At 48.7% G+C, this 12,806-nt stretch overlaps 2 protein-coding genes across 2 annotated transcripts in view; both read left to right on the forward strand.

The window, feature by feature from the left end:
* The first annotated feature begins 6,934 nt into the window (after window positions 1-6,934).
* LOC136523651 (uncharacterized) lies at window positions 6,935-9,078 on the forward strand. Its single transcript, XM_066517264.1, has 3 exons — window positions 6,935-7,277; window positions 7,873-7,981; window positions 8,028-9,078. The coding sequence occupies exons 1-3, from the start codon at window positions 6,935-6,937 to the stop codon at window positions 9,076-9,078; spliced, it is 1,503 nt and encodes a 500-aa protein (XP_066373361.1).
* A 1,019-nt stretch (window positions 9,079-10,097) lies between these two features.
* The window catches only part of LOC136523652 (uncharacterized), a 10,539-nt gene continuing 7,830 nt past the window's right edge, over window positions 10,098-12,806 (forward strand). The window contains exons 1-3 of the mRNA XM_066517265.1: window positions 10,098-10,412; window positions 10,528-10,580; window positions 10,693-10,756. Coding sequence (XP_066373362.1) covers window positions 10,098-10,412; window positions 10,528-10,580; window positions 10,693-10,756 — 432 coding nt within the window. The remainder of the gene's footprint in view (window positions 10,413-10,527; window positions 10,581-10,692; window positions 10,757-12,806) is intronic.

A 12,806-nucleotide genomic window follows, 5' to 3' on the forward strand; every position in this document is an offset into this window, starting at 1 on the left:
TATGATATTGTAGCCGCTGTAGAGGTAGGCGCCGAATGGCTCACCTGTCACACTGTAGCCACATGTAGAGACTGGCACAGAAGTCAGTCCTGCTGTGTTATCTAGTTACTATTGCAGCATGTGCGCTGTACTAGGACTAGATGGATAGAGTTGTATAAATAGACTGCCACGGCAACTCAGTAAAGAGAGTTCAGATTTGCCATCTCCCAAACAGGGCTTCGGCCAATGCTGGTATCCTATACTGTGTGTGTATGCTCTATTCTCCCTCTTCTTCAACCTCTAGCCATAGTGTGTGGGGATGGACAATGCTTGTTCGTGGTCGGCTTAGCTAGTGGGTGCTCGGCAACACTAGTGGGTGCTCGGCAAGACTGGAGACTGGTTGACTCACCTGAGTCGATGAACCTATGGGCTAACAAGTGGTATCAGAGCCGTACAAGCGTCGTCACCAGACTAACCGCTGCGATGACGGGCGGTTCAGAAATGGGCAACAGCAGTGGCACTATTGTGGATGCCCAGCCACGACCAGAGGTCGTTGTTCGCATGGTGCGGGAGGACAGCAGCACTAGTTGGCTGACGCTGACTCACACCAACTATAGAGAGTGGTCGGTGACCATGAAGGTCAAGCTTAGAGCCCGATGGCTCTAGAATGCTATTGATAAGGCCACCGACAATGAGGAAGATGACATGTCAATGTTGGAGGCTATCCTCGCTGCTGTACCGGCAGAGTACAAGGAGCCGTTGGGGGCGAAGAGCTCTGCTAAGGAGGTGTGGGAGGCTATTGTGGCAATGCGCGTCGGTTCTGACAGCGCAAAGAAGGCGACGGCCTAGCTTCTGAAGCATGAGTACGCCAACCTCAAGTTCAAGGATGGTGAAATGGTGGAGGACTTCTCCATCCACCTGCAGACGCTCATCAACAAGCTGAAGAGCCACGGTGTCACCATCGACGAAGAGGAGGTGGTCTCCAAGTACCTCCACTCTGTGCCGGCAAAGTACATCCAGATCGCTCTCTCCATAGAGACGATGCTGGACTTGTCCACCCTCACCATTGAGGATGTGACAGGCCGTCTATGGGTGGTGGATGAGCGCCTAGAGCAGGCGATAGCAACGAAGGACAGCGGCAAACTGCTGCTGATGGAAGAGGAGTGGGCTACCTGGAGGAACTCCGGGAAGGCAGCGTCCTCCAGCCACGGTGGCGATGGCAAGGGCCACGGCAGGGCTTCTTCAGAGAAGAAGATGCAGGTCGACCCCAATGCCTACCGACGCTATGGGAAGATGGGCCATTGGGCACGAGAGTGCCTAAATCGCAAGCAGGAGAAGAAGGCTGAGGCTCATCTAGCGCAAGCTGATGATGATGATGAGGCCACTATCCTAATGGCGACGTTCTGTGCACTACACGACGTCGAGGCCGAGGAGAAGGAAGAGGCAAAGATGGTGGAAGGACTTATGAAGGCCCTAAAGACTGTCAACCTCGATGAACCACGTGCCCAAGTCCACCTTGGATGTGTGGGTGCTGACCAGAAGCAGCGGTGGTATCTAGACTCTAGTGCCAGTAACCACATGATGGGCTCCAAGGCATCCTTCTCCAAGCTCGACGACGATGTTACCAGTACGGTGAAGTTTGGTGATGGCTCAAGGGTGGCAATCCAAGGGCACGACACCATCATCTTTAGGTGCCAGAACGGGGAGCACCGCATGCTAACGGATGTATATTACATCCTGCAGCTGCGTTCCAGCATCATCAGCATTGGTCAGCTGGATGAGCGTGGTAGCGAGGTACTGATCAAGGATGGAGTCCTTAGGATCAGGGACTAGGAGCAGCGACTTCTTGCCAAGGTGAAGAGGTCCCTGAACTGGTTGCACCTGCTCGACCTGAAAGTAGAGCAGCTAGTGTGCCTGGTGGCAAGGCACACCAAGGAACCGTGGATGTGGCATGCTCGGTTTGGACATCTCAGCTTCGATGCGCTTGGTCGGCTAGAGAAGATGGTCTGAGGGCTACCCCACAACAAGCACGGAGGTGAGCTGTGTGACAGCTGTCTGGCCGAGAAGCAGAGGAGGCTACCATTCCCAAAGGTGGCCAAGTATCGCGTGAAGGACGCTCTCGAGCTCGTCCATGGCGACCTCTGTGAGCCAATCACGCTAGCTACAAACGGTGGTCAGCGGTACTTCCTCCTGTTCATGGATGATTGCAGTCGCTACATGTGGCTGAAACTCCTGACGAGCAAGGACAAAGTGGCGATGGCGATCAAGAAGTTCAAGATGCACGTGGAGGTTGAGAGCAGCAAGAAGCTCCATGTGCCGAGGACCGATCGCAGCGGCGAATTCACTTCGATGGAGTTTGTTGCGTACTGTGTGGATTAGGGTATGGTGCCACACCACACCATGTCGTACTCACCACAATAGAATGGCGTGGTGAAGAGGTAGAACCAGACGGTGGTCGGCATGGCCCGATCCATGATCAAGGCCAAAGGCATACCGGCAAGGTTCTGGGGTGAGGCAGTGACCATGGCGGTGTTCATCCTCAACCGCTCTCCGACCAAGGCCCTAACAGGCAAGACGTCATTTGAAGCTTGGTATGGGTGCAAGCCGGGCATGTCCTTCCTTCGGACATTTGGCTGCATCGGCCATGTCAGGAAGATGAAGCCGAACCACACCAAGCTGGAGGACAGGAGCACACCGATGGTGTTCTTGGGCTATGTGGAGGGTACCAAGGCGTACCGACTCTATGACCCATGCGGAGACAAGGTACTTGTCTCACGCGACGTCGTGTTCAATGAGAAGGCGGCCTGGGACTGGAGCAGTCCAAGCATGGTGGAAGCTGGCGGCTTCACCAACACCTTCGTCGTCGAGCACCTGGTCATCCACGGTGGTGGAGACGCTAAGGAAGAGGTGCCAAGCACTCTGGGAGGAGTGCCGAGCACTCCAGCAGTAGAGCCGAGTACTCCCGTGGTAGAGCCAAGAGGTCTTGCAGTGGTGCCGACTACTCCAAGACTGAGGCTGAGCACTCCTATAGTGGTGCCGAGCACTGCAGGAGTAATGATGAGTTGTCTAGAAGTAATGTCGAGCACTGTAACCAGGGTGCTGAGCACTCTAGGTGCTATGTCGAGCACTCCGATAGAACCGGGAACTCCATCAACACTGATTGAGTTCGCCTCACCTCTCGGTGACATCACTGAGTTCATGGATGCTTTCCACGAAGGTGAGGAGGTGCGGTTCCGTAGGCTAGACGACATCGTTGGCGGCACAGGACCCTCAGGACTGGCTGGTTGGCTACTCAATGATCAAGAGCTGCTGCTCATCAGTGCAGAGGAACCACCCACGTTCATGCTAGCCGAGCGCGATGAAAATTGGCAACGGGCGATGCTGGAGGAGATGAAGGCGATCGAGAAAAACGAGACATGGCTGCTCATCGATCCACCTCCAGGACGTCGCTCGATCAGCCTGAAGTGGGTGTACAAGGTCAAGTGGGACAAGCTCGGCGCCATTGTCAAGCACAAGGCGTGCCTCGTTGCCTGAGGCTTTGTTCAGCGCGAGGGCATAGACTTCGAGGAAGTCTTTGCGCCAGTAGCGCGCATGGAGTCGGCCCATTTGCTACTAGCCTTAGCAGCAACAAAGGACTGGCGCGTCCATCACTTGGACGTTAAATCGGCCTTCCTCAACGGCGAGCTGGCGGAGATGGTCTTCGTCAGGCAACCTCCAGGTTTCGCCATCAATGGAGAGGAGCACAGGATGCTCCGACTGCGCAAGACGCTCTACGGGCTGTGGCAGGCCCCACAAGCATGGAATGCCAAGCTTGACACCACGCTGGGCGAGCTTGGGTTTCAGCTGCGTGCAACCGAGCACACGCTCTACACACGGCGACGAGGGAAGGAGGAGCTCATCGGCGGCGTGTATGTGGACGACTTGATTGTCACCGGCACGCGCACGGAGGACATCAATGGCTTCAAGCGTGAGATGGCGGCTCGTTTTCAAATGAGCGATCTCGACGCACTCTCCTACTACCTCGGCATCGAGGTGAGACAGGGGAAGGAGGAACTCACGCTCGGTCAGAGCGCGTATGCCTCTAAGCTGTTGGAGTGAAGCGGCATGCCTGAGTGCAAGCCATGCGTAACTCCGATGGAGGAGCGGCTGAAGCTGACAAAGGCCAGCACCACGGCGAAGGTAGATGCAACACTCTATCGGAGCATCATTGGCGGTCTGCGCTACCTAGTCCACACGAGGCTGGACATTGCGTTCGTCGTGGGCTACGTTAGTCGCTTCATGGAGGATCCCAGAGAGGATCACTGGGCTGCGGTGAAGCGGCTACTGCGCTACGTCAAGGGAACGTTGGATCAAGGGATCATCTTTCCCAAGACCGGTGGGATTATGCTGCAGCTCACTGTGTTCAGCGATGCAGACATGGCGGGAGACATCGACGGACGACAAAGCACCTCTGGCGTGCTCGTCTTCCTCGGGTCGGCCCCAATTTCATGGCTGTCGCTGAAACAGAAGGTGGTGGCGCTATCTACATGCGAGGCAGAGTACGTAGCGGCGGCCACAACAGCGTGCCAAGTTGTGTGGCTACGCTGGCCGCTGGGCGAGCTGACCGACGTGGAAGCTCACCCATCAGCACTGATGGTGGACAACCAGCCCGCCATCGCCCTCGCGAAGAATCTAGTTCTGCGTGACCGGAGCAAACACATCGACATGAAGTTCCACTTCCTCAGGGACTGTGTCGATGGAGGGCAGATCGTCATCGAGTTCGTCGAAACTGGTCGGCAACTCGCGGACGTCCTCACCAAGCCGCCTGGACGTCTTCGACTCACGGAGCTAAAGGAGATGATCGGTATGGAGGGGGTACAAGGAATAGCAGTAGGTTTAGGGAAAGAATTGTTAGAATAAACTACTGATTTCTTGTGTGAACACACAGCAAGGAAAGGCGGCGTCGAAAAGGCCCCCTGCTGTGATACTGTAGCCGCTGCAGAGGCAGACACCGAACGGCTCACCTACCATACTGTAACCACATGTAGGGACAGGCGCAGAAGTCAGTCCTGCTGTGTTATGTAGTTACTGTTGCAGCATGTGCGCTGTACTAGGACTAGATGGATAGAGTTGTATAAATAGATTGTCACGGCAACTCAGTAAAGAGAGTTCAGATTTGCCATCTCCCATACAGGGCTTCGGCCAACACTGGTGTCCTGTACTGTATGTGTATGCTCTGCTCTTTCTCTTCTTGAACCTCTAGCCATAGTGTGTGGAAACAGACAACGCTGGTTCGTGGTCGACTTAGTTAGTGGGTGCTCGACAACACTAGCGAGTGCTCGACAAAACTAGAGAGTGGTTGACTCATCTGAGCCGGTGATATTGTGGGGTCTGCGTTCTTCACGTCGCAACCTCTGTTTTAGACTGCCTCTATTCTCTTCTTATCTCATCCATTCTTGTGCCAGATGTCCTGACCACCATGTTGTTTCCACTCCTCGTGCTACTGAATGTCGCCGGAAACGGAAACAAAAATTAAATCAGTGTCGCTTGGCTCAAAGAGGTAATAGATTGTTAAGTTGGCCCTTATCTATGCGTGCTACATGGCATAGCTATTGGCAGCTTTTCTATTCCGTGGCCCTTTTCTTTTGCCTTCCACCTATCTCCTCTACTTACTGATGTAGCTATACAATCAGGAAATTCTGCCGCTGGTTCGATAGATTCCAGATGCGGACATTTCGACGATCCCTTCATAGAAGCACTAAAAGGTATACTTTCCTTGGTTTCCGTAAGCCTTTCCCAGTCTATGAAACGAAACCCAGTGTTTCCTGCTTTTCGGGCACTGCATTCTTCTTAGCACAGCATAGTTTACATCCTGACACCTTTTCCACGTCTGCAGCATCATATCCAGGAAGATCATACCATGGCTCACCGGATTTGCAATGCCCCTACTGCCATGCTGTCTTCTGGTACAGCGAAAGGGTTAAGCGTGAATCATCATACCGTGCAAGAAAGGTGGTTTATAACGGTTGCTGTAAAGGCGGGAAAGTCTCCATACCACCGTTTCTACCACGCCCAGAACCTTTGGCCTCATTGGCAAGGTTTGATGGCGATGCAAGGTCCAACAAATTCATGAGAAACATTAGGCAGTATAATTGCCTCTTCGCTTTCACATCGATGGGAGCAAACATAGACCGTTCAATGAATGATGGACATGGTCCTCCCTTGTTCAAGATATGCGGTCAGATTCATCATCGTATTGGCTCTTTGCTCCCACCAGACGGCAGGCCTCCAAAGTTCTTACAGCTATATATATACGACACGTCTAATCAAATCAACAATAGGATAAGATCGTTAAACCGAGAAGACATCCCAGGCAAACAGATCGTTAAACCGAGAAGAGGCATCCCAGGCAAACTTAGATCCATCTGTAGTCCAGTCCCCTGTGCACATGCTTGACGGACATAATCCTTTTGCCAGGCAGCTTAGGATTGCAAGAGACAGGCTGCAAGATTCTGGTGACCAAGAATTGATAATCAGAATTGTAGGAGCCAGAGAGGGAGATCCAGTTCAGTATAACTTGCCGACTACTGATCAGCTTGCTATGCTTGTTGTGGGGGATTTCTCCTTAGACAGGTTTCAGCGTGACATATTCATAGAAACACGGTCTGGTGAGCTTAAACAAATATCTGCTCTCCATCCTGCTTTCATGGCCTTACAGTATCCCTTGTTATTCCCATTTGGTGAGCGTGGGTTCCAGGTGGGTGTCCTATACCAGGGCGCTAGACCTACGAACAGAAAAGCACACATCAAGGTCACTATGCAGGACTACTTTCGCTACATGTTTCACTATAGACACAACCAACCCAATCCATATCTTTGTTATGGAGCCTTGTCGAGACAGGCTAAGGTCGATGCTCGGGCCTGTATCGACGAAAACAGGTTATGGTACATACTTGATAACCAAAAGGATATCCGTATGGAAAGCATCCAAGGTATATCCGATGCTGTTAACCGTGGTTGCATAGATGGCAATGAAATGGGCAAGCTGACTATGCTGGCTTCGTCATTCACTGGTGGTCGGCGCTACATGATTCAGAATTATCATGATGCAATAGCTATATGCAGAGAGTATGGCCCGCCCGATTTCTTTGTCACTTTTACGTGCAATCCTAAATGGCTAGAAATTGCTGAAGGTATCCTTGAAGCAGGACAGAGACCAACTGAGAGAGCCGATATTATTGTTAGAGTCTTTAATATGAAGCTTGAAGAACTCTTAGATGATATACGAAAAGGACATGCTTTTGGTCCATGCGATGCAGGTATTGTCATCAAACTCTACATGCAAATTGTTCAGTAATGTCAGGCCTATCTATTCCTTGTTCATTCAGTCATGTTGTTTTCACGCTTCTGTGGATCTTGACTGCCTTCTTCAATTTACAGTTCTCCATACTGTTGAATTCCAAAAACGTGGCCTTCCACATGCACACATCATTTTATGGACCTCCACTGATACATCGCAGCCGACTCCAACATTAATTGATTCTTTTGTGAGCGCCCAGATACCTGACCCAAAGATTGATCCACTGGGCTATGCTCTTGTGGCCGAACACATGATTCATGGCCCATGTGGAAAATATAACGTTAGCTGTCCCTGTATGAAGAATGGAAAATGTTCCAAGTTTTTCCCAAAACGCTACCAAGAAGAAACATGTGTCGATGCGGATGGCTTTGCTATATATAAGCGTTACCAAAACGATTTATACATCGACAAAGGATGCCTCCAGCTGGATAATAAGTGGGTTGTTCCACACAACATTTCGTTGCTGAAAAAATACCAGGCTCACATCAATGTTGAATGGTGCAACAAAACAACCTTCGTAAATTACCTCTTCAAATATGTGACCAATGGTGCAGATTGTAGCAAAGTGTACCTCCAAAGACTTAGGAACGCGGAAGATACTCCATATGACAGGGAAACTAAAACTGTCAATGAAATAAAGGAGTACAGATTGTCGCTACATCTGTGAGCAAGACGCGTGTTGGCGTGTATTTGGATTCGACATTCACAGGCACTATCCTTCTGTTGAGAGGATGCCCGTTCATTTGCCCAACGACAACTTCATCACGTTTAGTGCCAAGGCCAAGATGGATAGGGTTCTTTCACGGGAATTTTTACGCAAAACAATGCTTACTGAATGGTTCATAGCTAACCAACTACATCCTGAGGCTAGAGAGCTTACTTACTGTCAGTTCCCTTCTAAATGGAGATGGGAAGCAAAATCAAGGTCATGGGAAAAACGTTGCCACCACCATCCCAAAATAGGCCGCCTACATTATGTGCACCCCTCTGCAGGGGAACGTTTTTACCTTAGGATGCTCCTGCTGGCAGTCAAAGGAGCACTCAGTTTCACTGACCTTGGATATCACAATGGTATTCAACATCCTACATTTAAAGAGGCCTGTAGATCTCGTGGCCTCCTTGGCGATGATCAGGAGTGGCACAATGCTTTTGATGAGGCTTTGGCTCGGGCTACGTCAGCACAGCTGCGGAAGCTATTTGTGACTATGATCCTTTTTTGTGAAGTTGGAGATGAATATGCCTTCTTTGAAAAAGTCTGGCGCCTCTTTTCTGATGACATTCAATATCAGTTTAGGGATATAATAGGTAACAGGAATTACCAGATGCCTGACAGTCATATTAGACACTACTTGCTCGATGAATTGTCAACAATATTTGCCAAAAGTGGTTCTAGCATTCGTGACTTCAACCTGCCACAAAAAACCAGCTCCAGTTATTCTTTATCTACAAACCGTCTCATTGATGAAGAGCTGTCATACCATTCTGTTCAGTTGTTGCATGAGACCAGCCTGTCATCCACTCTGAATTCTGACCAACTTCGGGCCTTCAACTGTATAATTGACAGGGTGCACAACAATAAGCCCGGTTTTTTCTTTGTCTCTGGTTATGGAGGCACAGGGAAGGACCTATCTATGGACATGTATAGTCACCCATCTAAGAGCGCTAAAAAAGATTGTTCTTACTGTTGCCTCTTCGGGAATAGCTTCTCTGCTGCTGCCGGGGGGCCGCACAGCTCATTCCCGTTTCAAAATTCCGTGTGATCTAGACGATGCTACAGTTTGTGACATTAAAAGAGGGTCCATGATGGCAGAGCTAATAGAGGCAACATCACTGATAATATGGGATGAAGCTCTAATGACTAATAGAAGAGCTTTTGAAGCTTTGGATAGGACTCTTCGCGATGTGCAGTCTACTCATTTCCCAGATGCTACTGCTGTACCGTTTGGTGGAAAGGTTGTAGTGCTTGGTGGTGACCCCAGGCACATACTACCTGTTATTGAAGGTGGGGGTCGAGCAGAAATTGTAAATTCGGCTATAGTTAACTCCAGTCTCTGGTCCGCTGTTACAGTTCTGCACTTAACAGAGAATATGCGTCTGTCATCATCGAGCGAAGGTTTAGATGCCCAGAAAGATTTAGCTGATTTTAGCAAATGGACATTAGATGTCGGTGAAGGCAATATAGAGGCTGTGTGGCAAAGGAAGGGGAAACTGAAGCTTCATGGATTAGGATACCAGATGATTTACTTCTTATGACTGAAGATGATAAGTTATCTTGCATAGTTGATTCTATTTACCCAGATTTGCAGATACATTATCGGAACGAAGCGTATCTTAGAGAGCAAGTTATTTTAACACCTACAAATGATGTAGCAGCGGCAGTCAATGACCACATTGTGTCTTTATTACCAGACACAAAAAGAGTACCTCAGTGCTGATAGCATATCGAAGTCCACAGGTGGCCATGAATCTTATCATTTATTATATCCTGTTGAATTCTTGAATTCCTTAAATGGAAACAATTTCCCACCCCACAGATTACTTCTGAAAAAGGGTGTACCAGTGATGTTACTGCGTAACTTGAACCAGTCTGATGGTCTGTGCAATGGCACAAGGCTTACCATTACAGCCCTAGGAGACAAGATCATAGAGGCAAAAATCATGACTGAAACTATTGCAGGCGAAAATGTCCTTATACCTCGGATTTCTTTGACTCTAAAAAAATACAAAGTGGCCATTTGTTCTTGAGAGGCGTCAGTATCCAATAAAAGTATGCTATGCTATGACTATTAACAAAAGCCAAGGCCAAACTCTTTCTGCTGTTGGTGTCTACCTTAAGAAGCCGGTTTTCACCCATGGCCAGTTGTATGTTGCCGTCTCTCGTGTTACTTCAAGACAGGGGCTTAAACTTTTAATAGAGGATGAAATTGGTGCCTGTACAAATGAAACAAAAAATGTTGTTTACAAAGAGGTGTTCGCTTCTCTTACATCTACAGAAACACCGGCGCCGCTTTCTATAGGAGGCACCACGCATAATGCGTCACAGGATGAACAGAGTGGTCTTATCGCTGATATTATGAACCCAGTTAATATTCCGGTAAGCAGCTTGAATGCCCTGTACTTATATTTATTTCTATATTGCTACCTTTACATTTGGGTAATCTGGACCAACCAAATAAACTAACAAAATTTCCCTTCGATTCCCACTGTAGACACCTCCTCCGGGTTTCGAGCTTCAGACACCGCAGGAACACACTTTCACTGAGTGAGTTGGATTACCATCCAATACCGGTGCACATGATCATCACAGTTCAGACACTCATGTTGTGTTTTGCAATCCATATCACTGACAGACATAAGCGTATTACTGTTAACAGGCGTCCTACACAAAAACAGTCTGTTCGCAGGCAGCTATTCCAGGATAGCAACACCGATGAAGAGGTACGCATGCAACAATTGTTTGGTGCCATCATTCGGTACTTTGTAAATCAATGCACAAACATATGTATTCGAGTGCTCAGGTTTGCCGCAGCTTTGTTCATTCCCTGAGCTACCTGGCCAGTATTAACATATGTACACATTTGTTTCTCAACATACAGGAACAAACAAGTAGTGAAGAAACCAACGGAAACAAGACTGGGCACCGCCAAAAAAAAAAAGCGGCCTCATTAGCCAACTCCACCTCCACGGCCAAATAGTAGGTTTGCATACAGAGCTCAAGAACAGCCCTGCTACACCTACATCAATCCAATGATATTAGCTTTTTGTATTATGTACAGGTCGAAGACAGAAGACTCCAAACAGGAACAAAAGAGCAGTGGACGAAACGAACGCTAACAACAGCACCGTAAATGCCCCAGGTTCAAACAGATCTACCTCCTTGATAGAGACACCCCTGGCTCTGCTTCTTATTATATAACCGGCATTGCTTATATAAACTAAAATGTTTGTTCTTCCTCTGCTGTTATACAATCTATTATAGCATTTCCTTCTCCGTTTCTCTCTACGCAGATTGCTTAAATTTTTTTGGGCTAAATAAGACGATTCCCTACATGCTCCATCATATGCATGTTACTTTTTGACATGCCTCCACTTTGTTGCGTCATAGATCTCCTCTACAACTCCGTTTTTTGCTCTCTAAGGTTGTGTTTGGTTCGGAGTTAAGGTAGAATGGGATGGTCCTGACTCTAGTTCGTGGGATGAGGTAGTTCCATTTTCGGTTTGGTTGAAGAGATGGGATGGACCCTGTTTTTTGTTTGGTTTGAGGGACAAAATGGGATGGGATGGTCCTCTCTCTTGTTTGGATGAAGGGATAGAGACATGACATCCGTATGGGGTTACCTCCCTCACAACATAGGTAAAGTTACCTCTATCTATTTGTACTCACACCTGATTAGTGAACTCCTGGTACATGTACACGTGATTAGTGAACTCCTGGGTACATGTGTATTGTCATTGAAAATAATCATCACATCACATGTATATAATAAATGGCAAATTCATATGTAAAATGCAAGTGCGAGGCTTACTATAATTTTAAAGTTCATGCCTCACAAATATTAGCATGTGACATGCTTACAGCTAACGTCAAGTTCTAGTTTTCAAACAGTACAGATTACAGGCTTTTGTACATGATGACAGCAAGCTGAAAGCCTTATGCATAACAGCTAACACATGCTACAAGGTTCAAGGCTATGACATAATATAAAGTTCATGCCTTCGACTTGTTGGAGTTGTTCCAAATTCACTCCAGGATATAGGCCGGGCTTCTGACGGAGCGAAGCGGAGGCCCGTCGCCGGAGGCTTGGGCCGGAGCGTAGCGGAGTCTGAAGCCGGCCCATCAGGTCTCGCCCCTGTGCTCGGGGGGTGCGGGGGCGGAGCCCCCCGCGGTACGGTACGGTATATACACCCTTGCTAGGGTTTCGTGGAGACTTGATTCTCTTGTAAGCCGCCATAGGCGTGTAACCCAAAACTCTTGAGATAGTGAGATTGTTGCTGGCTGGTGCCCGTGGTTTTTCCCCTTCACATCGGAGGGGTTTTCCACGTAAAATCGTGTGTCTCCTCTGTGGCTTGATTCTTTACTTCATATTCCTATACGTCGTTCTTAACACGACTTAGTTAAACCACACCTAAATTGTTCCATTCGTGGCAAGCAAAAGAACCATTACAGTCACCATTTTACTGTCCTGGGAACCTCTCAGCAGCAAACAAAGCAACCCAAATTAACTTATGATCAAATGAAAGCTTGTAGAACACCTTCCCAATGCCCGGGTTGGCCACCAGATGTTGGAAGTACACAGACAGGGACGAAGCTAGGAAAAAACTTAGGAGGGGCTAAACAATGGCAATTAGCAAGAAAAGAGGTTCAGTAAATCTTAGTCCCTCCTACCTATACATCTACAGCTGAAATTTCAGACGGCGGCTCTACGGGGCTTCGCTTGCTCGCGAGCGGTAGGGGGGCTGGAGCCTCCCTAGCCCCACCGCTGGCTCC

Source organism: Miscanthus floridulus, chromosome 18, assembly GCF_019320115.1.
Source record: "Miscanthus floridulus cultivar M001 chromosome 18, ASM1932011v1, whole genome shotgun sequence".
In the NCBI taxonomy this organism is placed as follows: domain Eukaryota; kingdom Viridiplantae; phylum Streptophyta; class Magnoliopsida; order Poales; family Poaceae; genus Miscanthus; species Miscanthus floridulus.

Coding starts and splice junctions, on each gene's coding strand:
- LOC136523651 (XM_066517264.1), top strand. CDS start 6,935: ATGGAAAGCATCCAAGGTATATCCGATGCTGTTAACCGTGGTTGCATA. Junction 7,278..7,872: donor TTTTGGTCCATGCGATGCAG/GTATTGTCATCA, acceptor CCAATGGTGCAG/ATTGTAGCAAAGTGTACCTC. Junction 7,982..8,027: donor TACAGATTGTCGCTACATCT/GTGAGCAAGACG, acceptor CGACATTCACAG/GCACTATCCTTCTGTTGAGA.